A 21,440-nucleotide genomic window follows, 5' to 3' on the forward strand; every position below is an offset into this window, starting at 1 on the left:
GTTTATCATGAACATTTCAAAGGGTGGAATGTATGGAATTACTTGGTGAAGGGAGTATTAATGAATTGATGAAGGGAATATTAAAGGTTTGGGTGGAAGTGCAAAACTTTTGGTTGGAGGGTAAGGTCTTTTGGTCAATGGGTAAAGTTTTTTGTAGGTGGGTGCTTTGGGTTTATTTTTCATTTTTATATGGACGGTGCCAAAAAAGTATAGTAGATTTTTTGGATCTCCAATTCCTATAGAGTTGTACTACCGATGATGCCATGATCCCCAATATTTGTGTTGACTATTTTTGTCTTTGGTCTTCTTCTCCATTTGCATTTTAGTTTTTTGATTGTCTTCTTCGTTGTTTTCATCTAGAAAGGATATTGGTGTGATGTCGGCCAAAGGGCCTCTAATGATCAAGTTAGTACTTGAGAAAATGTAGAGTAAGGAGAAGAAATTTAGAGACATGGTACTGTAATGTGGTCTCACTTACCTTGGAGTGAGAGAAGTTTTCTTATTTATAGAATTTCTTATTAACTTAGAGCATGTAACTTCTTCCCATGATGTTTACCATTAATGACTCATGATGTCTTTCTGAAATTAATGTTCCACTCTTTTATCTCCTAATGGCTTTAAAGCACCACTATTTAGGCTCATAATGATCTTAAAACTCCATTCTCTTGGCCTTTGTAACTATTGAGAAAAGTGGCTTTTACTCTGTTGTCGATTCACTAGGTGGCTATTCAATTCATTGAGTTAAATCAATTGTGTTATGCACCTCAAGTTCATTCTGCCAATATTATACTTCTTCCCTTTAACACAACTTAAGTAATTTTAAGTTGGGGTGTAAGTAGTAATACTTGACACTAGATTTGCTTTCTAAAGGGATCGATTCTTGTAAGTTTATTGTATTAGAAGGTTAACTCCTTGAGGAGATTGTATTATCTTATGGCTTTATAGCCGATGAATTAGTTCCTTGAGGAAGTCTCACCATTTAATGATAGCAAGTAAAGAGGGTTGGCTTCAAAGGGAGGCCAAACCATCTTGTGATTGAAGAGATTGAGGGGTAGGCCAATATAGAGGCCGAACCATCTTGAGGTTGAAAGGGGGTGAAGGGGTTGTCCAATATAGAGACCAAACCATCTTGGGGTATGGTTAAAGGGTTCAATCCCTTTAAGCTGAACTGATTGGAGTATGGGTCCCACCCATGGTACTTGGTTAATAGGGTTCGGAACAGGTTGAAATATTATGTATTCTAATGCTCAAGATCAAATATTTTTTGTTCTTCCATAGAGGGTTTAGTGTTGGATTGTTAATTTAATAATCCATTTGGGCCCAATGAACCTTAGTAAGATTTGAAACTTATTTAGTCATGCTAGACTTACTCATAAAGCAAGTAACAAATTTGATAAAGTAGGGGAGTTCTGTTATAAAACTTCGAATTCGTGGTTTCTCAAAAATTTTCTCTCCTCCGACCAATGACACATGTTTTTTTTAAACACATGGCATCATACCACTCATTTATAAATGTAACACAGAATTTTAAACAGCAAATTAGTAGTCCTATAAATTTCTCTTAAAAAGTTAGGACCAACTAGTCACGATTCACGGCAACCCCAATGTTCTACGGTCCATTGTTGTGCCTTGGACTGTGGTGTAGTAGAGGTTGAGTATTATTCGCTCTCGAGTATAAAGTTGTGATGCATACTATGAGGTTGTGAGCAACTCTCATCATGTATTCTTTTCTAAAAGTTACGTAACATTTCTAAAATTTAAAGTAGAGTCGTGATAAAATAACTCGCCAGATGGCATACTTAATCGACTCACTTACATGGATACAAAAGTCTTTGTTGAGATTGATAAAACACTTCCACATCAGCCTCATTGACATTGGTCAAATGTAATAAAACATAAAACAATAAAAGATTGAATAAAAAAAAATCAGCCCATTTTGTCCATCTCTGTTACGAACAGTCTTCTTCCCCAACATAACTCGCCATTATTCCTATTGATCTCACAAAGATGAATAGTCACTTGATCGTCTTTTTCTTAAAAAAAACAGATCATCTCTCTCTCTCTCTTACCATCGAAAATTGGAGGAGATATATTTTCTTAACAGTGAGGTAAATATTTTCTCTTTCTCTCTATTTATTTATCTCTTTTGATCATAAAGATTTAGTCTCTGTTAAACAAAATACTAGAGAATCCTATGTTATTGAATCTATGGTGGTCATTTTTGTGATTGACCTTGAAATTTTATTTTTAGTAAGATCATTCACTAATAAATCATAAAAATAACAGAAAAAAATAACGAAAAAGAGAAAAAACACATAAATGTTTTTTATGTGGTAAAACAAACGTGTTTACGTCCACAGACTCGGGGACTCGTTTCACTATAGATCTCATAGTTACATAGCATCCTTTCCCTCTTCTTCTACCTTTTTTTTTTTTTTTTTTTTTTTTTACAATGGCCTCCAGACTTTTAAATAGAAAAATCCTAAGAAAAGTCTTTAACTTAATTAGGTTACAATTGACCATATTACCCTTATCGAAATTAACAATTACATAAAAAAAAGGAAGAATCCTCTTAAATTGAGATTCTTCCTTAATAAAATAACATACTCTTTAAATAATGTCACATGTCTATTTCGAGATGTGTGTTGATAGTATGGATGAACGATAGATGATTTTATCCCTCCACATAGCCCTATCTTGAAGGTGGAGATCGATGTATTGAGATCTACCTTCGAGAAATACTTATGACTTGATTGAGCACCATCGAGCTAGTATGATTATTGATCCCCCGAGCTTATTTTTTGTGAACTTGACATTCAATTTGGTTGAACTCCTATAATAAATAGATGTTTCAATAATAGACTTGACCGTGAGCTGGATTTTGATTTTCTTAATGAGCAAAAACTTTGATAAATGATAGAAGAACCGATCGAAATCCTAGATCGGACTTGGATCCCAGAGTGATTAAAAACTTGGATAAATAATAACAAAACCAATTGAAATCCTAGATAGGGTTTGGATCTCAGAACGATCCAAGACTTAGATAATAGAATAACCTACAGAAGTCCCAGATCATGCTTGTATCTCAAAATGATCCAAAACTTTGATAAACAATAAAATCGACCGAAATTCTAGATCGAATTTGGATTCCAGAATGATCAAGAGTTAGATAAATAAAAGAACTGACTGAAATCCCAGATCGGGCTTGGATCTCAAAATGATCTAAGACTTTGATAATCAATAGAATAACCAATTGTATTGGATTTCACATCACTCACCTCATAGAGTGACGCTTAGGTCCAGAAGGAACCAACCTTATTAGGATTTCGTGCCACTCACCTCATAGAATGACACTCGGATCAATTGGGAAACCGACCTTATTCAGATTTCATGCCACTCACCTCATAGAGTGACACTCAGATCCATTGGGGAACCGATCTTATTCGGGTCCACTCACCTCATAGATTGCCACTTTGGTTCAAGATGAACCGACTTTATTCGGATTTCATGTCACTCACCTCATAGAGCGACACTCGGGTCTACTGAGGAATCGACCTTATTTGGATTTTGTGTCACTCACTTCATAGAGTGACACTCGGGTTCAGGAGGAATCGACCTTCTCGTCTTATAAAAATTTGCTGAATCGACTTGAAAAATTTGAACCAATAGAGATCACAATGTTCATAGAATATAATCATTTTATCTTGATAGGTTATTATTATGGGCTGAACCTCTCACCTCAATGGAGTTTCTAAACTCAATCAAGTTGGGTATGAGGTTAGCCTCCATATTATTTTTAAATCGAGCATCCTCAAGTAACAAATTGGGTTACATGGGACCCTTATTACGAGCTCGAACTACACCCCTAAACATACAATAATGAAATATAAATTGATTTATAAATTGAGTTATTTAACTCGACGGAGTCTATAGACTTGATTGAGTTGGGCATATAATTAGCCCCCAAAAATTTTCTTTGTCGAGACAACCAAATAACATAAATTGGATCACATGGGATCCATCTTACAAGCATGAATGGAGCCCCTAACTATTAGCCCCCACCTTATTTTATGTTGAGTTGACTCCGGTAATAAACTGTGTCGCGTGGTACTTTATTATGCATGTGACCTAAGCTCCAGAGAAATTAATCGGCTCAATGCAATTCGATGGAAATTGGGAATCCCAATGAATTAAATTAGACCTATGTCCTTGTTTACTTCATGTTTCCTTATACAAAAGTGTGGGTTCGACATACATCAAGTATGTGGTGTGCGTGCCCCCATACTCCAATACAACCTCTTTTTTTTATATAACTCTTAACTATTAATTAGAGTTCTTATTTCCTTATTCAAATATAAAGAAGGGATTCCACTACATAAAAAAATGATGGACAGGTCAAACACTAAATTAAACTTCAAAAGTAAAGAATACTTGACAATTAAAACTCCAATTCTTTTTCCCTAAGATAGCCCTATTGTAAACAGCTTCCTGTTAATGCACCTAAACCTTTTCATAGCCACATAGACTCGGCCATAACATAGCCTTAAGACCTACATATGAAGTTCGGTCATAGTATGTTCTAATGGAACCTCCACCTTTTTGCTCACATAGGTTATACATCAAGGAATTGATGTTACGTCCAACAATTAATTCACATCCCACCCATTGAAGTTTGTGACCCCTCTTAATAAATAATTGATTATATATATATATTCAACACCCTAAGCTTTACCCTACACTTTAACAAACGTGTTTTGTCCTACATGGGTTAGAAGTTTTGGAATGGGTTGATTTTCGGTGAGGATGATCTTTATGATTAGACGATCATCCTCACAAAAAATCAGCTCATTCCAAAAATTTTAGCCCCATTTTTACAAGTTGAAAAATCATGGACTATCCATTTTTTGTAAACCATTTTTGATGGGGTTAGAAGTTTTGGAATGAGCTGATTTTTGGTGAGGATGATCTCCTCACCATAGAGATCATCTTTACCAAAAATCAACCCATTCCAAAACTTCTAACCCATGTAGGACAAAACACGTTTGTTAAAGTGTAGGGTAAAGCTTAGGGTGGGGAACGGGACCTAGAGCAGTTCAACAGCCCTAAAGTTTGCCAAATATTGTGCCAAACATTTTTCAAAACATGGGTTAGAAGTTTTTCAATGAGCTGATTTTTTGTGAGGATGATCTCTATGATGAGGAAGTTATCCTCACCAAAAATTAGCCTATTCCGAAACTTCTAACCCCATCAAAAGTGATTCACAAAAATTGGACAATCCACGATTCTTCAATTTGTAAATTAGGTTTAAAATTTTCAAAATAAACTGATTTTTGGAGAGGATGATCTCTTCACCATAGAGATCATCCTCACAGAAAATCAGCTCATTCCAAAGCTTTTAACCTATGTTTTGAAAAATGTTAGGCACAATGTTTGGCAAACTTTAGGGCTGTTGAACCGCTCCCTATATATATAGGGGAGCATTTGGAGGCCCTAAAGAGAACCAAACATTGTGCCAAACATTTTTCAAAACATGGATTAGAAGTTTTTGAATGGGCTGATTTTTTGTGAGGATGATCTCTATGATGAAAAGATCATCCTCACCAAAAATCAGCTCATTCCGAAATTTTTAACCTTAATTTACAAGTTGAAGAATCGTGGACCATCCGATTTTGTAAACCACTTTTGATAGGGTTAGAAGTTTCAGAACGAGCTGATTTTTTGTGAGGATGATGTCTATGATACGAGCTGATTTTTGGTGAGAATGGGATCCTCATCATAGAGATCATCCTCACAAAAAATCAGCTCATTCAAAAACTTCTAACCTATGTTTTGAAAAATGTTTGGCACAATGTTTGGCTCTCTTTAGGCCTCTGAATGCTCCCTTATGTATATAATCAATTATTTATTAAGAGGGGTCGCAAACTTCGATCGTTTCCTGTGTGAACGTAGGCTCCTTTAGCATTCGTTATCATTGCAATTGTCTCGAGATTTAGGAGTCGAAGAAATGTGATTGATTTAGATAGAGATAACAGAAGCTCTTTTGATCTGGAGACTTCCATTGAAACAAGAGGTTTCTTCGAGAATTCGGTCACGGTCTTCTCCAATATGTAGGGCTCCTTAGACATTTTTAGGTTTTGGTTATGGCGATCGATAGATGGAAATCGATTGTTGGAGGAATATTCTAGAGCGTAGATAATTAGGGAACCATCGCTGCAACCTAGGACAAGCTTGGAGTTGTATGATCCGATGGCCGCGATCTTCGTTGGACAATTGCCGAGAAGTTTTAACGTATCGTAGGCGCAATGCACCATCTCTATCTTTTATTAGCTTTTATTTTTTTTATTTTTTTATTTTCAGCCTCTTTGTCGCAAACCCACAGCCACTGCATTTTATATTTTCCTTTATTATTATTATTATTATTTATTACTGTATTGCGATTTATACTTCGACAAAAGGCGATCTGAAACCTTAGATCCGTAAGGGTTGATGTAGAACCCCGACCATACCACGTGCTCTCATGGATTTTCTTTTTCGTTTCCCATGGGCGGCGCCAATTGTGGTGGTCATTTTTGTGACTGACCCCAAGATTTTATTTTTAGTAAGATCATTCACCAATAAACCATAGAAATAATAGAAAAAAATAACGAAAAAGATAAAGAGCATAAAAAGATTTTTTACGTGGTTCGACAAACATGCCTACGTTTACGGGCTCGGGGAGTTGTTTTACTATGAATTTCACAGTTCCATAGCATCTTCTCCCTCTTTTTTTACCTTACTCTCCTTTTTTTTACAATGACCTCCAGACTTTTAAATAGAAAAATCCTAAGAAGATTCTTAAACCTAATTAGGTTATAATTGATCATATTGCCCCTATCCAAATTAACAATTACATACATAAAAGGGGGAAGAATCCTCTTAAATTGAGATTCCTCCGTAGTAAGATAAAATACTCTTCAAATAATGTCATGTGTCTACCTCGAGATGTGTCGATAGTACGGATAAACGATAGACGATTTTATCCCTCCACATAATCCATTATACCATTTGCTGTAAATAGTAGATCTGGACTCAGACCATTTCAATCCCCATCTCAAATGGAGTAATAATCTTGTTGTTTGGTTTAAGTTGTTAGAAAATTCAATTTTCTAAACTTGGATGTATAAAAAATCTTGGATTATTTTTGTTTTTTCTTTTTTGTTGATTAGGCATTATGGGCAGATCATTATTTTATGATGAAAAATCTTGGACTATTTTTCTTAAATTTTTTTTTTGTTGATCAAGCATTATGGGCATATTGATCTTTTATGATGAAAAATATTGGAAATGAATTTCACTGTTTATTATTTATGTTAGAACCCTATTTTTGAGATTTCCCAATTATTGATTTTGATTCTAACTTGTGTTCACATTTTTGTTATTTGTTTGTTATTGTTGTTTGTTTTATTTTCTTTAATATTTATTCGGATTATAGGATATGGAAAGGGTATCGACAAATGATAAAGTGAAAGAAAAATAAATTTACCTTGAGCAATTAGGCCTGGTCTGACTGAGCTTCAGGCCAGAAATTTCATGTATTATTCTAATATTTTCACAAAAAATAGTAAAATCATTATCAAAATATTCTCTTCCTCTATCACTTCTTAAAATTTTAATTTTCTTTTCTAATTAATTTTTTTACTTTTACTTTTATATAATTTAAAAGTTTTAAAAGCATAATTTTTATTTCTCAATAAATAAATATAACAATATCTACTAAAGTCATAAATAAATGTAATAAAGTATCTTTTAACACGTTTAGTTAACATATTATTTAGTTCACATAAATTTGAATGTATTAATTCTAACATAGTAGAAGTTTTTTCTACAGTATAATGTGATTTCTTAATTATTTTATATTGAAAACAAATTTAACATTTATCATCATTTTTTTTGTTAAAGTTAAATACTAAGTCTAAATTCATCATATTCTTTATAGCTTAAAATTTTAAATGTCCTAGTCTAATATGCCATAAATCAAAACAATATAAGTAGAAAAAGTACTATCATTTATTATATTCAATTTAATCATATTGTTTATAACATACCCTTTGCCATTGAAAACATTATTTTTAGTTAAGATCATTTTTTTAGAATAAAAGACTAATTTGAATCCAATTTGTCTAACATATAAGTAGAAATTAAGGCCCTGTTCGTTTGGGCTTTCGAAGCCGGCTTTTTGAACTTTTTTGGCTTTTAAGCCTAAAAAGCCAGCGGATACATGTTCGATTCAGCTTTTTTAATTTCATAAATTTTTTAAAAAGCCAAAAAATGGCTCTTTTGAAGAGTCCCTCCATGCCAGCTTCTCCGTTTGGCTCTTGCGAGAAGTTTTTACCGAAAAACGGTTGAAGTGAAATTACCCAAATACCCCTCGCCTTTAATTAAATTTACAAACCAAGTTATAACCTAAATTCTTTTGATTTTCTCTCTCAGCTCGTCTCCTTCAACCCAATCGATCGACTGTTACCCTTCTCTCTTCTCTCAGTCGTCTCCGATCGACTGTTAACGCTTCTCCCTTATCTCGTCTGTCCCTCACGTTACAAGAATCGAGAAACACTTTACGTTTCTCATCTTCTCCAACAAGTTCGATCGAATGTTCGACTGTCGACGATCGACCATCCTTCCTTGTCGCAGAGATCTCTTCCCTCTCTCTCTCATCTTTTCCTCACAACTAACCGAACAAAAGCCCTAACGGTTGACGGTAAATCTCGTCTTATTACAGACGACCTCTTCTGTAACGGCAGATCTCATCGTTTGCTTTCCGCCATTAACGAACAAGAAAGGTATTGATTTTTAATTTTTTTGTTTTTTTTGTTTTTGATAATTTTTTTTTTTTTTTTGTTTTTGATAATTTGTTTTTTTTATTATTATTGATTTTTTCTGTAAATCGACTTGATGAGTTCTTTTTATTTCGGATTGTTACCAATTCGGAAATAATTCAATGCTTAAGTAAGTCTTATAATGTGATTAACATCTCTTTTGCAAACATCAGTGCTCGAAATCCATTATCATTGTCTTGTGTTCATTGAACCATTTTGTTCTTTGTTGTTTTATATTCTACACTCCCTTCATCAATCAAAAATGGATCGTTATTTAAACTTACTAAAAAGGATATTTTCTCTATTTAATTAACAATGAAAAACAAACAACAAATGCAATGTCAATACATCTCATGGCTTGTTTAAAGAAAATTTCATAATAAATTTATAAATTGGAATACTAATTTTAATTCAATAACTATTCAAGACTTGATGTGCTGAGCCTACTGTGAGGGATCACCCAACAAACCCAGTTTCATTTACATCTACTTACCTTCTAAAATTTTTAACTTTAACTTCCTTCCCTCAAATTTCTTTCATAATGGAGATATCCATGCATGCATTTAGATTAATTTCTCAGGTTTCATTTGTGTAATTCTTGCAATTTGATCATGTAGAAGTAGATTTCCTTATATGACATGGTTGACAATGGTGGATCATGATTTTTTCAATATATGATCTCATGTATGTTTGTATCCATGATTGGTCTGACCTAATATTGGGTCTCGAGTGATCATATTTTCAAAGCATAAGGGCATCATGGTCATCCATCCATGTATACCGTTTATGCCTCCATACCATGTATCCATGATTGAACCAGCTTATCTTATGGATGGTCTAGGATGATCTCCTTGATGAATTTGGCTTGTATGGCAGCATCATTACAATCATGAAACACATGTTATTTCATGCCACATGCTTAATTTTTTCATTTCATACAGGATTTTAGTTTAAATGACCAAAGAAAAACTCATTTCTAAAGAGAAAAAAATAAAATTATATTCATAACAAGAATTTTTTGGAAAATATAGGATTTTAGTTTAAATGACCAAAATAACCTTCAAATGGCATACCCCAACCTTTAGTAGGCCTGTAGGCCAATGGCCTAGTCACACAGCCATGCTCGTGCCTACAACAGCCCAAGAATCGTATCATATTCTCTAGGGTGGTGCAATTTGGTCTGGCTCAAATCGAGAACCGAACCAAACCGATAGTTTGAGGTTGATTTGGTTCAGTAAATAATGGGTTGTGGTTTATGATCTAAGAAAATGGAGAACCAATCGATTCATTTTGGTTCTCAGTTCAAGGCTTATATAGAATCAAACCAACCTGAGCACCTAACCCTCATATAATAAATAAATATATATATTAAAGATATCGAGATGAATGAGTGAAAAGATTTGAAAATGAATATATTCAAAATAATACAGTATTGTAATTCTAATAGATGATCAATTACAGTCTTAGGCGCATCCATGGAATGCCCATCACAGTCTTAGAATGATTGGATTATAAAGTATCAAGTAGTTAGTAGAGTTTCTGAAAAAATTTCAGATATAATAGTGTTCCCTTAATTACGAGAAAGTGTTTTATATATTTTGGGGAACGATGTGCTTAGCATGTTATTTTGATATTTTTAACATTTACTTACAGTGATATTTGTTTACGACAATTATTTGTTTGCTTATGATTCTTATTGTTGTTACTCATATTTTATTACGTTTTTCATTCTTTATTCTTATCCATTACTTTTCATTTTTTAAAATGAATAATTAAATTGTCAGATGCCGAGATAAAAAGTAACAGAACCAAAAGAAACAGAGTCAAAAATTGATTCCGCAAGATGGACACCCTATCTTCATAAGATTTTGGTTGATATCTGTGTGGAATTAGTTAAGAAGGGAAAAAGACCTGGTACTTCATTGAATGTATAAGGTTATTCATCTCTAATGAAGCAATTTCGAACAACGACGGGGCTTAGTTACACTAAGAAGCAACATAAGAATCATTGGGATAAAACAAAAGGTACTTGGGCTAGATGGATTAAATTAGAAGCATGTACTGGAGTGGGTTACGATGCTGTTAACAATAAGGTATTGGAAAGCGATGAATGGTGGAACTCTTGGTTGGAGGTAATTTTTTATTAGATTACCAAATAGGAATATCACGTTTACCAATTCAAATTTATAAAACAAGTTTATTTATTTTGTAGAAAAATAAAACTGATGCACAATGACGTTATGACGGACTAGAACATGTGGAAGAGTTGGATATACTAGTTGGAGGGACTTATGCTACTGGAGAGTATGTTGCGAGCTCTTGTAATCCTGTTGTGCGTCCATCTACTGAGTCATCTAGAGCAGTTGAGCATGGGCTTTAGGATGATGATGATGATGATGATGACGCGTTTGTTCAAGAAACGCAACCACCAGAGTCCCTACCACCTGTCGATATTAGTCCTGATGTTGATAGTGATGGTATCCCTCCATTTATTGGACCATCACGTATAAAATCTAAAAGTAACATAGATTTCCAACATTCCAAACGATAGAAAATGACGAATGCAGTTATGTTGGGACGACAAATTGAGCATTTGGTTGAAGCAGTTTCATCAAGGACGAGTGCGAATAGTGCAGCACCTCCACCACCTACACAATCTGGTAGCATTAAGGAGTGCATTGATTTGTTGGATGCAACAACAGAAATCATCCCTAATAGTGATCGTTATCGGTTTGCACTAAAATTATTCAGTATGAAGAAGGAGTACAGGCAAATTTGGTGTACACTGAAAACAAATGAACTCCGTATTAGGTGGTTGGATGGCGAAATGGAGGATGTTCGAGTTCATCATTCTAGATAGTGTGTGATTTTAATGTGTTTTTGTGTGATTTTAATATGTTTTTTGTATTGCCATCTTTCATTGATGGTTATGACTATATGCCACCCCTATGGTGGTATGACAATGCTTGTCTATTTTTTTAATGTTTTCCTTGGATTGTGTAATATGTTCATTAGGTGGTGAATGCTATTGACAATGTCCATTATGTAGTAAATGTTAAACATGTTTATTTTATTATCTATACTATTTGAATGTTATAGTTTTAAATGAATAATTTGTGCTTATGTACTTATATAAACTTATGGATTCCAATGATGATATTTTCACCCATGATGGTACGTCAACCAACGATGATATGTCCAATAATGATGAAGTTAGTGACGTGAATGCCGTAGATGATGATTTGTCGTTAGATATATTGGTAACCGGTGCCCTTGTTGCGATACATCAATATGTTGACACTTTTATTTATAGAGAACCACATAGGAATTCTTGTTATACTGGAGCAGATTATGTGCGTGACATCATTGATGGACTTGGTAACACATGCAATGATTTATTTAGGATGGAATGACATGTTTTCCTAAATTTGTGTGATATATTAGAAGGGAGGGGTCTGATAAAGGACGAAAAGATGATCTCGATCCAAGAACAAGTTGCAATGTTTGTCTATACCGTGGGCCACAATGAAAGGCATAGGGTACTGAGGGCTACTTTTAAACATTCATTGCATACTATTAACAAATATTTTCATGTAGTTCTTAGAGCCTTAATTGAAATTTCAAAATTTTTGATCATTCCTCCTAATCTCAACGAAGTCCCTATGCATATTCGAACCAATGAAAGATATTGGCCATATTTCAAGGTATTTTCTCAATGATTTCTTTTATTTATCATTATTTATAATAACGTCAAATATAATTATTTATATTTGAATTATGTAAATATAAAGACTGTGTTGGGATGATCGATGGGACTCACATCAGTGCACATATCCCGTTCATGCATCAAAATAGATTTCGAGGACACAAAGGCATAACACAAAATGTCATGGCCACTTGTGCTTTTGATATGACATTTACACATGTCGTAGCTGGATGGGATCAGCTAATGATTCTCGCGTGTTCTTCGATACTATTTCGAAGCCATCATTACAATTTCCACATCCTCTTCCAGGTTAGTTTTTTTTTAAATAAAGATAAAGTACAATATTGAAAATGTCATTATTAATAGGTTGTTTTTTTTTTCAAGGCAAATATTATTTAGTCGACTCTGGATATCCGTTGATGGAAGGCTACCTCGCACCTTACCGGGGTACAACATATCATTTACAAGATTTTAGAAGAGAGTCAAGGCCAAGAACAGATAAAGAATTATTTAACTATATGCATTCTTCACTTAGAAATGTCATTGAGCGATGTTTTGGAGTTTTAAAAGTCAAATGGACAATTTTGAAGTAAATGCCACGTTACAAATTTGAAACACAACGAGATATTACATTGGCTTGTATGGCACTCCATAACTTCATAAGGAAGCATGCAATTGCAGATGAATAATTTTTACGTTTCGAGGAAGAACAAATTGTGGAAGATGAAGGGGGTGTATCTGAATATGATAATAATAATGAGCCTGTAGATCGTCGATCTCGTGTTACCATGGAGAGGACAAGGAGTGGAATAACTAATGCATTATATGATGCTTATGATAGAGCTTAAGAACTTTGATCTATTTTAGATTTGTTATTAATGAAAATTATAATTCTCTTTTTGTATGACATTGCAACACTTTTGATTTTCGTATAATATGTATTATTTGAATGTTAATGTGTATGGGATATTATGTGGATGTCGGATTGTGTATGTGATGTTATGTGAATGTTGGATTGTATATAGGATGTTATGTGAATGTCAGATTATATATGGAATGTTATGTGGATATTAAATTGTGTATTATGCATGTATTTTCTTTATCAGGAAAATTTCATATGTCCATTTTTAAGAGGAGGTGCTGCCGAAATTTTGATAAAATTATAAAATTTATATATTTATTTAAATTGAAAATAATTATTTTAATCATTTTTTAATATAAATTGATTATATATATATTAGTATAATTATATATTTATTGTATTCTGATTATTTTTTGTGCATTATCAATATTAAGGGTATTCTGGTCATTTTACCAGAATCCAGCAATAAAAAGCTATAAAACGAACAGGCTTTTTTGGCTTCTGTGCTTCTGTAACGAACAAGCTTCTGCTGAATATGGCTTTTCAGGCTCTGGGCTTCTACTTCTTCCAGAAGCCAGCTTCTGGAGCTGAAGCTTGCTTCTGTAAAGAACAGACCCTAAATTCTTTCAAATTTCTGGAGCATGAAGAACATCTTTTCATAAGAGAATTTTCCCAGAAGTTAATTTGAGTTCCACAGTACCGGATCCCGCAATTTTAATAGTAGAAGAATTTTTTATGTAAAGTTGTCCTTCATCTTGAGTTTTGTTAGTTTTGAAGGCAAACCTATCAAATGACACATGTCATGTTGCACCTGAATCGATCCACCAATATCATTTTGTTTCAATTAAATTTATTTTAGACACAAAGATAGCCACTACATCCCCTACCATGTTAAATTCGATTTTCAATTTCTTTTATTGACGTTTTTTACAATGTCTTACAAAATGTTATTTCTTCCCACACACATAACAATCGTCTTCATTCTTTTTTAATTGACCATGATCATTTTTATTGATAAATTTCTTAAATGGGTTTTCTATTGGTAAAAGACTTGTTGTATTTCCTCTTATCTTGAATTACAGATTCAACTACATGAGCCTTAAGAAACTTAGAGCGATAATCATTCTTATCTTTGATCTTATTTTCTTTTTCTAATTTTAAATCTTTGAAAATCTAATCTAAAGTTTACAAATTCTTGTTGTGAGATAGAGTTTTTCTATAATTTTTTCAACTTGGTAGTAATTTAAAAATAATTGCACCCACTTGGAAACTTTCGGGAAGTTTAATATTTTCTTTATCCATCTCAATAACAATAAATTGCAATTCCTGAACTTTTTCAAGCAATTAAAAAGGCTTTGTACCCGCATTCTTGATTACATACTTTTTCTCTAGGGAATCCTATAATTCTTTGACAGTGGTACACTTGTAAAACGAGTTGAACAATCTGTCAGTCATGGCATTGAGTACATGGTCCTGACAATTCAAATCATCATTTTACCATTTTCGTTGCATATCCATTTATTTAAAAGTACATCCATTAAGATAATTGGACATGGTCTTGTGAGGACATATGCGACTTTAAATTAACGAAACAAAAAAAAAATACCTTTTGTAGCTATCGTTTGAAGTTTAACCCTTCAAAATGATCAAGTTTCACAAGGTCTTGATTCATAAAATTGATGTTTTGTGCCATTAGACCAATATTCTGTTGTCTATAAATTGTTAAAATAAATGAAGATAATAAAGAGAGGAAAAGAAGAATAAAAAGAATGCTCTTAGGCATGTAGTAATCTACGTTGCCTTATAGACAACAGACGCCCCTACTCCGGTTGAAATAGAAGATGCAAATGGGTTGCTAACGAATTTGTCTTCAAGATACAACAAAACCGAATTGTGTCAAAGCTGTATATTTTCTCAAAGTTTGCACCAATCTTGAGAAAATTCGTTACACAAAATTTTGAATACACAAATGCCTCTTTTTGTAGAAAAACATGAAAAAGAATTTAATTAAGAAGAGCGAGAGATTAATTTTTTAAATCCATATCCACTCATATTTATAGATATTGAAGAGGTTCCAACATTTTCTAAGAGGTATAAACCTAGGGGTGCCAATAGTATTAACCATGAGGTATAAATATTGGGGTGCAAAAAGCATTAATGGGTGTCATACAATAAATCAAACCATGGCAACTTTAGAGCCTCGAAATTGAACGGCATCCCAAAAAATAAGATGGTGTCTTTTTAAAGAAGAATTTGTTGGAAAATAAGTTATAACTATTTGATAATTATCCCAAAAGTATGGAGTAACTTAATAAGTTAACTATATCATTGAAAACCACACCAAATTAAAAAAAGGTTTAAAAATTTATCAAAAAATAAAATAAAATACTAATAACAATAATTTTATTGGAATCAACACTAAAAAGTATATCACCATGGAAATAGATCAGCGAGAACAACCAAATCATAAAATGTGGGCCCCGACCGAGGATTTAGCAGCTACATCACTCATAAGTTGTGATGAAAAAAACTTAAATTTTAAGAAAATTAAATTCAACTATCTTTCCAGATGTTGTTGGAGTGTTATATCTCATATTGAAGGCATGGAATTAAAAAGGAAAGAAGAAAGACTTAAAGTAAAAAAAAGAAAGTTAGAAGAGAAGAGTTAGTTATTTCAGTTAGAAGAGTTTGTTAGTTAGTTAGAAGAGTTTGTTAGTTAGTTAGAAGAGTTTGTTATTTCAGTTTATTCTGTTATTGTACTATTGATGTATTATAAATAGGACTCAAGTCTAATGTAAATTCATCAATTACAATTCAGTAGTTTACTAAGTTCTCTTTGCTTTCTTTGTTTTTCGATACTTTTTCTTCACCAAGTTTAGATTCATCTGATTTTCAACATGGTTGTAAACACGTGATTTCGTCATTACGAAGACCACATCTACAATGGTTTGGAGTCGCCATCATTCATGTTGTAAGTGGGTGTGAATGGTCACCTGATGTACATTTTGAAAAATTACCATTTTGGGCTCGTGGTGACTCTCGATGGATAAAGATAAATCAACCCTTGAGATTCGGGTAAACGGCTCAGTTGGAGAAAAGGGAAGGTGTTAGGCACCTTTTTCTCCCCACTAAATAGTGGTAACCTCAACTCAACTCGGTCATTTTGATTTAAAAAATATGAAAAATGATGTGCCACGTGTTGTGCATTTGTACCCTAAGTAGGGATTTATTTTTGGCTTGATTATAGGATCATCCCATTGAAGGGGATGATCCTTATAAACATTTGCCTTGAGAAGAGGGGAGGGGGTAATAGAAGAGGGATGATGAGAGGGTAGAGAGAGAGGGGGAGTTGCCTTGAACCCACCTTGTATCTTCTTTCTTATTTTCTTCTTCTTCTTTGAGTCTTCTTGAGTCCTTAGTATTTTAAGAAAATACAACTCCTTTTTTGGTTGAAGGAATAGAGAAGAGATGATGAGAGAGATGAGTGTAGTATGTGATTTTTTTTGTGAGACTTGGAGGAGAGAATTGGGAGTATTTTTGTGGTGAGAATTATGAATAATGGTTAGTAGTAAGAGTTGGGGGGAGAATTTTTTGTAGTGAGAAGTTGGGGGCCATTTTTGGGAAGAAGAGGAGGGTATTTATAGGTGTTGAGGAGTTATTTTAGGGATATAATGGGATGAAGTGAAGAAAAAGTGTAGAATGATTATGAGTTTGAGAAAGAAGTTGATGTAATTTAGAGGAGATTGGAGGGTATTTAGGGAAGGGGGGTTAAATGGGTGAGTTTTGACCTAAATGGTTTGGATCCTACCCAACCCATTTGGGTGGAGTGTTTGGTGAGGTGAGTTTAAGATGGTGGTTGTGATTTAAATGGTATTTGATTTAAGAGAATGAAGGATTTAAAGAGGTGGTTGATGATATTTTGGGAGGGTGAGAGAGATGATGCCATGTGTTAAAATCGGTGGAAATGAAGGGTTGGGATAGGTTGATGGGAGAGGTTGAGTGTTTAACTTGAGAGGATGGTGTAGGTTTAGGTTGTACATGTGGGTTTTGTAGGGAATGATGAGGGTAGATTAGGGGAGGTATATGTTAGGGGTGTGGGTAGATGTGTTTGATTTGAGAGAAAAGGTGATGGATTGATGTGTGGGTAGATGGGATTTAAAGCAAATTAATGGGGTAGGTAGTTGGGTGAGGGAGGTGAGATGGGGTGATGACATGTGTCATCTTTGATTATCAAGATGGTGATTGGTTGATGTGGGTAGTGGTTGATGGGTTAGGGTTGTGGGTTGGATATGAATTGGATATGGATTTGGGCTTAGGGGTTTTGGAGTATTTTGGGCTTAGTGTTATGAAATGGTTTTGGATTTTAGGAATTGGTTGGGGGTTATTTTGGAATGGATTTTGAGGGTGTAGGTTGGTATTAGATTTTTAGGTGATGTGGGATTGAGTTTAGGTTAGAGGGGGTGAGAAAAATGGATTTTGAAGAATTAAGGATTTATGGGCCGTAGGTGGGTTTAGATTTTTTTGGATTCGGAGATGGAGCGGTGGAAGGTATAGGAGGTGGTAGGTGTCCCAAGTCTCGTTTTTTAATTTTATTTATTTTTTTTGAAAATTTTGAAATCATTGGTTTGATCGAGATGCCACGTGTTGGCAAATCGGGCTTTTTAGGCCCATTGGTGAACTTTATCGAAAATTTAATGTTTTTGATTTTGGAAGCGGAGCGGTGAATATTGGGAAAGCATAAGGTAGGCCGAGTTCTTTTGGTGGCCTCCTAAACCATTGAGAGGTCTTAGGGGCCTCGGTTTGGTCAAAATGTCACTTTTCAACGACTTGGGCCCTTAAGGCCCGTTGGCCCATTTATTTGGAAAATCTGTATTTTTGGGCCTTTTCGAGTAGTGGTCCGTTCAAATTGGGGTGTCTACAATGGTATCAGATTGAAAACCTAAAGCTTCCGCAATCTAAATCGATTGATTTTTTTTAACTTCTACCTTGCGAAATTTTGCTCTAGAATTATTGCATCGATTATCTTCAAGTTTCTTGCATTTTCTTGAACAAATTGTTGAAAATGAGTTCTGGCGATTCTCTTCTTGTCAATCCCTCTCCTGTCAATCCTTCAGATGACTCATCGAGTCCTTATTACCTACATCCAAGTGACAATCCTGATGCTTTGTTAGTATCAGAAATCTTTACTGGCGAGAACTATGTTGCATGGAATTGTTCGATAGTTATTGCATTAACAGTCAAGAACAAGGTACAATTTATAGATGGTTCAATTGTTTCTCCCTCTACTTATCAACTTGTTAAACACATCGCATGGTAAGAGCAAATAATCTGGTTTTTTCTTAGTTGATGAATTCTATTTCAAAAGAAATACGAAATAGCTTGCTGTTTGTGGTATCTACTGTTGATCCTTGGAGTGAGCTTAAAGCAAGATATCTTAGGAGTGATGGGCCAAGGGTTTTCCATCTTGAGAAATCTTTGAGTTGCATCAGTCAAGGTGCTTTTTTCTGTTACTGAATATTTCAGTACCTTTAAGACCCTTTGGGACATGTACATTAGCTATAGGACATTTCCAGCATGCACATGTGGCAAGATGGCAACATGCATTTGTGAACTTTTCAACTTTCTACAAATTAGACAGCAATCTGATTATGTACTCAAATTCTTGGTGGGGCTAAATAATTCTTATGCCTCTATCAGAAGCCAGTTGCTGCTAATGGTTCCCTTACCAAGCATGTCCAAGGTTTTCTCTCTATTGCTTCAAGAAGAAAGTCAGAGGCAACTTACAAATTCTACTACATATAATGAGACTCGTGCTTTGATGGCAAAGCAATTCAATCAGCAGAATTACTAGCTAAAATATTTCAAGGACAAACCAAAGAAATCTGCCTTACACTATACTCATTGTGGTTATAATGGTCACATAGTGGACAAATGTTTCCAACTCCATGGTTATCCCCCTGGCTTGAATGGACCAAAGGGAAAAAGAAATGTGGCTTCTGCTCATGCTGCTATTACAACTCCAGAGGTCTACAATCAAAATAGTAATGAGCTACAAAAGTTTTGTTTCATTCCAGAGGAATTTAATAAACTAATGGCACTTGCAAATTCAGCACCGCCCAATTCTTCCAATCAGAATAATGTCCATCCAACTGTTAACCTCATCACCACCTCTCACTTTTCTAGTAATGTGCAACCTCCACTTAAACCAACTATATTTTCTTGTAATTCTATTGCTTCTAAGCCAAATTCAAATTTATATTGGATTCTTGACATGGGTGCCACATACCATATGATCTGTTCATCACTTTTATACCGTTCTACACCTAAACCAATTAATGCATCCTTAAATCTTCCTAATGGTACTACAATTCCAGCTACACACATTGGTATTATATGTCTCTCAGATTTCTTATTTTTACATAATGTCTTGTGTGTTCCTCATTTTTCATTCAATCTATTATCTGTTTCCAAACTCACTAAACAATATAATCTTTCTCTTATCTTTACTGCTTCCCATTGCCTTTTACAGGACCAGTCAATGGAGAAGATGATTGAGATTACTCTTGAGAAAGAAAGACTTTACCATCTGACTCAAGCTTCATCAAAAGCTAAAACTTGCAATTCATTTCAGTGTAATTTTGTACCTTTTGCTTTATCCTCTACTCACAAACAATTAGATATATGGCATTGTAGATTAGGACATGTATCTAGTTCAAGATTACCTTCCCTCAAATAGATTTACTCTACTATCACTCTTGATTGTACAAATGTTTGTGACATATGCCCTTTAGCAAAGTAAAGAAGGCTTCCTTTTTCTGTATCATAAAGTAATTCTAATAAAAATTTCAATTTGATCCATTGTGATATATGGGGTCCTTTTGGCACTATTTCTTATTCTGATTTTAGATATTTTTTTAACTATAGTCAATGACTTCACAAGGTGTACTTGGGTATACATGATTAAAGCTAAATTAGAAGTGCCATATTTAATCAAAACTTTATGTAAAATGATAGCAAACCAATTTTCTTCTTCTGTCAAATCTATAAGGTCTGATAATGGATTAGAATTCTTACTCACAAAATTTTATCATAAATATGGTATTTTGCATCAGCGAAGTTGTGTAGAAACTCCGCAACAAAATGGTGTTGTGAAGAGTGTGGACACGGGATTTTCAATAATTTAAAACATCCCTCCACTTTGGGGTGTCTTGGAGTCGTCACCATTCAAATTGGTAAAAGGGTGTGAATGGTCACCCGATGTCACATTTTTTGAAAAATCATACATTTTGTATGTTTGATGACTCTCGTTAGATATTGCACGTGGCCCAACCTTTGATTCAAGGTAAAGGGGTCCATTTATGGAGTAGGGAAGGTGTTAGGCACCCTACTCCATCCACACAATGTGGTAACCTCGGATTCGGTCATTTTTAAAATAAAGGAAAATAAATCAAAAGTGATTTGATGTGTGCCCTCAAGTGTGAGGGGCTTTGATGTTGATTTAGTCCATTGAGGGCATCCTTATTGAAAAAGGGGCCCTTGAAGGACTCAAATCATTGCGGTGTGTGCAAATGTGTAGGAAGGGGGAGAGTAGAAGAGGGGGTTAGAGGGGATGGTCCTTTTTCGAACCCACCTTGTCCCAATCTTGATCTTCAAGGCTTTTCTTGATGTTCTTCTTTTGTGTTGACTTGGACTTGCTTGAGGTTATTGAAGATTGAGTTGAGTTGTAAACTTTTAGAAGATTGAGAGTAGAGTTTTGAGTATGAGATGAGAGAGGGTTGAGTATAGTGAAGAGAGTAGAGTAGAGAGTTGTAGTTTTTGGAGGATTTTTTTTATCAAAATTTCATTAGTTGTGATAAGAGGGGAATGGAGGGGTTTTTATAGAAGTTGGGAGGTATTTTAAGGGTATAATAGGGTGAGGGATTAGAATAAGGGATAATGGCATGGGTTTTAGAGAAAAGAGTGAAATTTGAGATGAAAATGAGGGTAGTTTTGTAATGAGGGAAATGGGTTGTGTTTT

General features: G+C 34.2%; 1 protein-coding gene across 1 annotated transcript; it reads left to right on the forward strand.

Moving 5' to 3' along the window:
* The first annotated feature begins 10,804 nt into the window (after nucleotides 1-10,804).
* LOC147410372 (L10-interacting MYB domain-containing protein-like) lies at nucleotides 10,805-11,715 on the forward strand. Its single transcript, XM_086427008.1, has 3 exons — nucleotides 10,805-10,987; nucleotides 11,236-11,332; nucleotides 11,423-11,715. The coding sequence occupies exons 1-3, from the start codon at nucleotides 10,805-10,807 to the stop codon at nucleotides 11,713-11,715; spliced, it is 573 nt and encodes a 190-aa protein (XP_086283134.1).
* Nucleotides 11,716-21,440: the final 9,725 nt, after the last annotated feature.

Source organism: Akebia trifoliata, chromosome 1 (genome assembly GCF_017979445.1).
Source record: "Akebia trifoliata isolate Shusen 1 chromosome 1, ASM1797944v1, whole genome shotgun sequence".
Lineage (NCBI taxonomy): Eukaryota > Viridiplantae > Streptophyta > Magnoliopsida > Ranunculales > Lardizabalaceae > Akebia > Akebia trifoliata.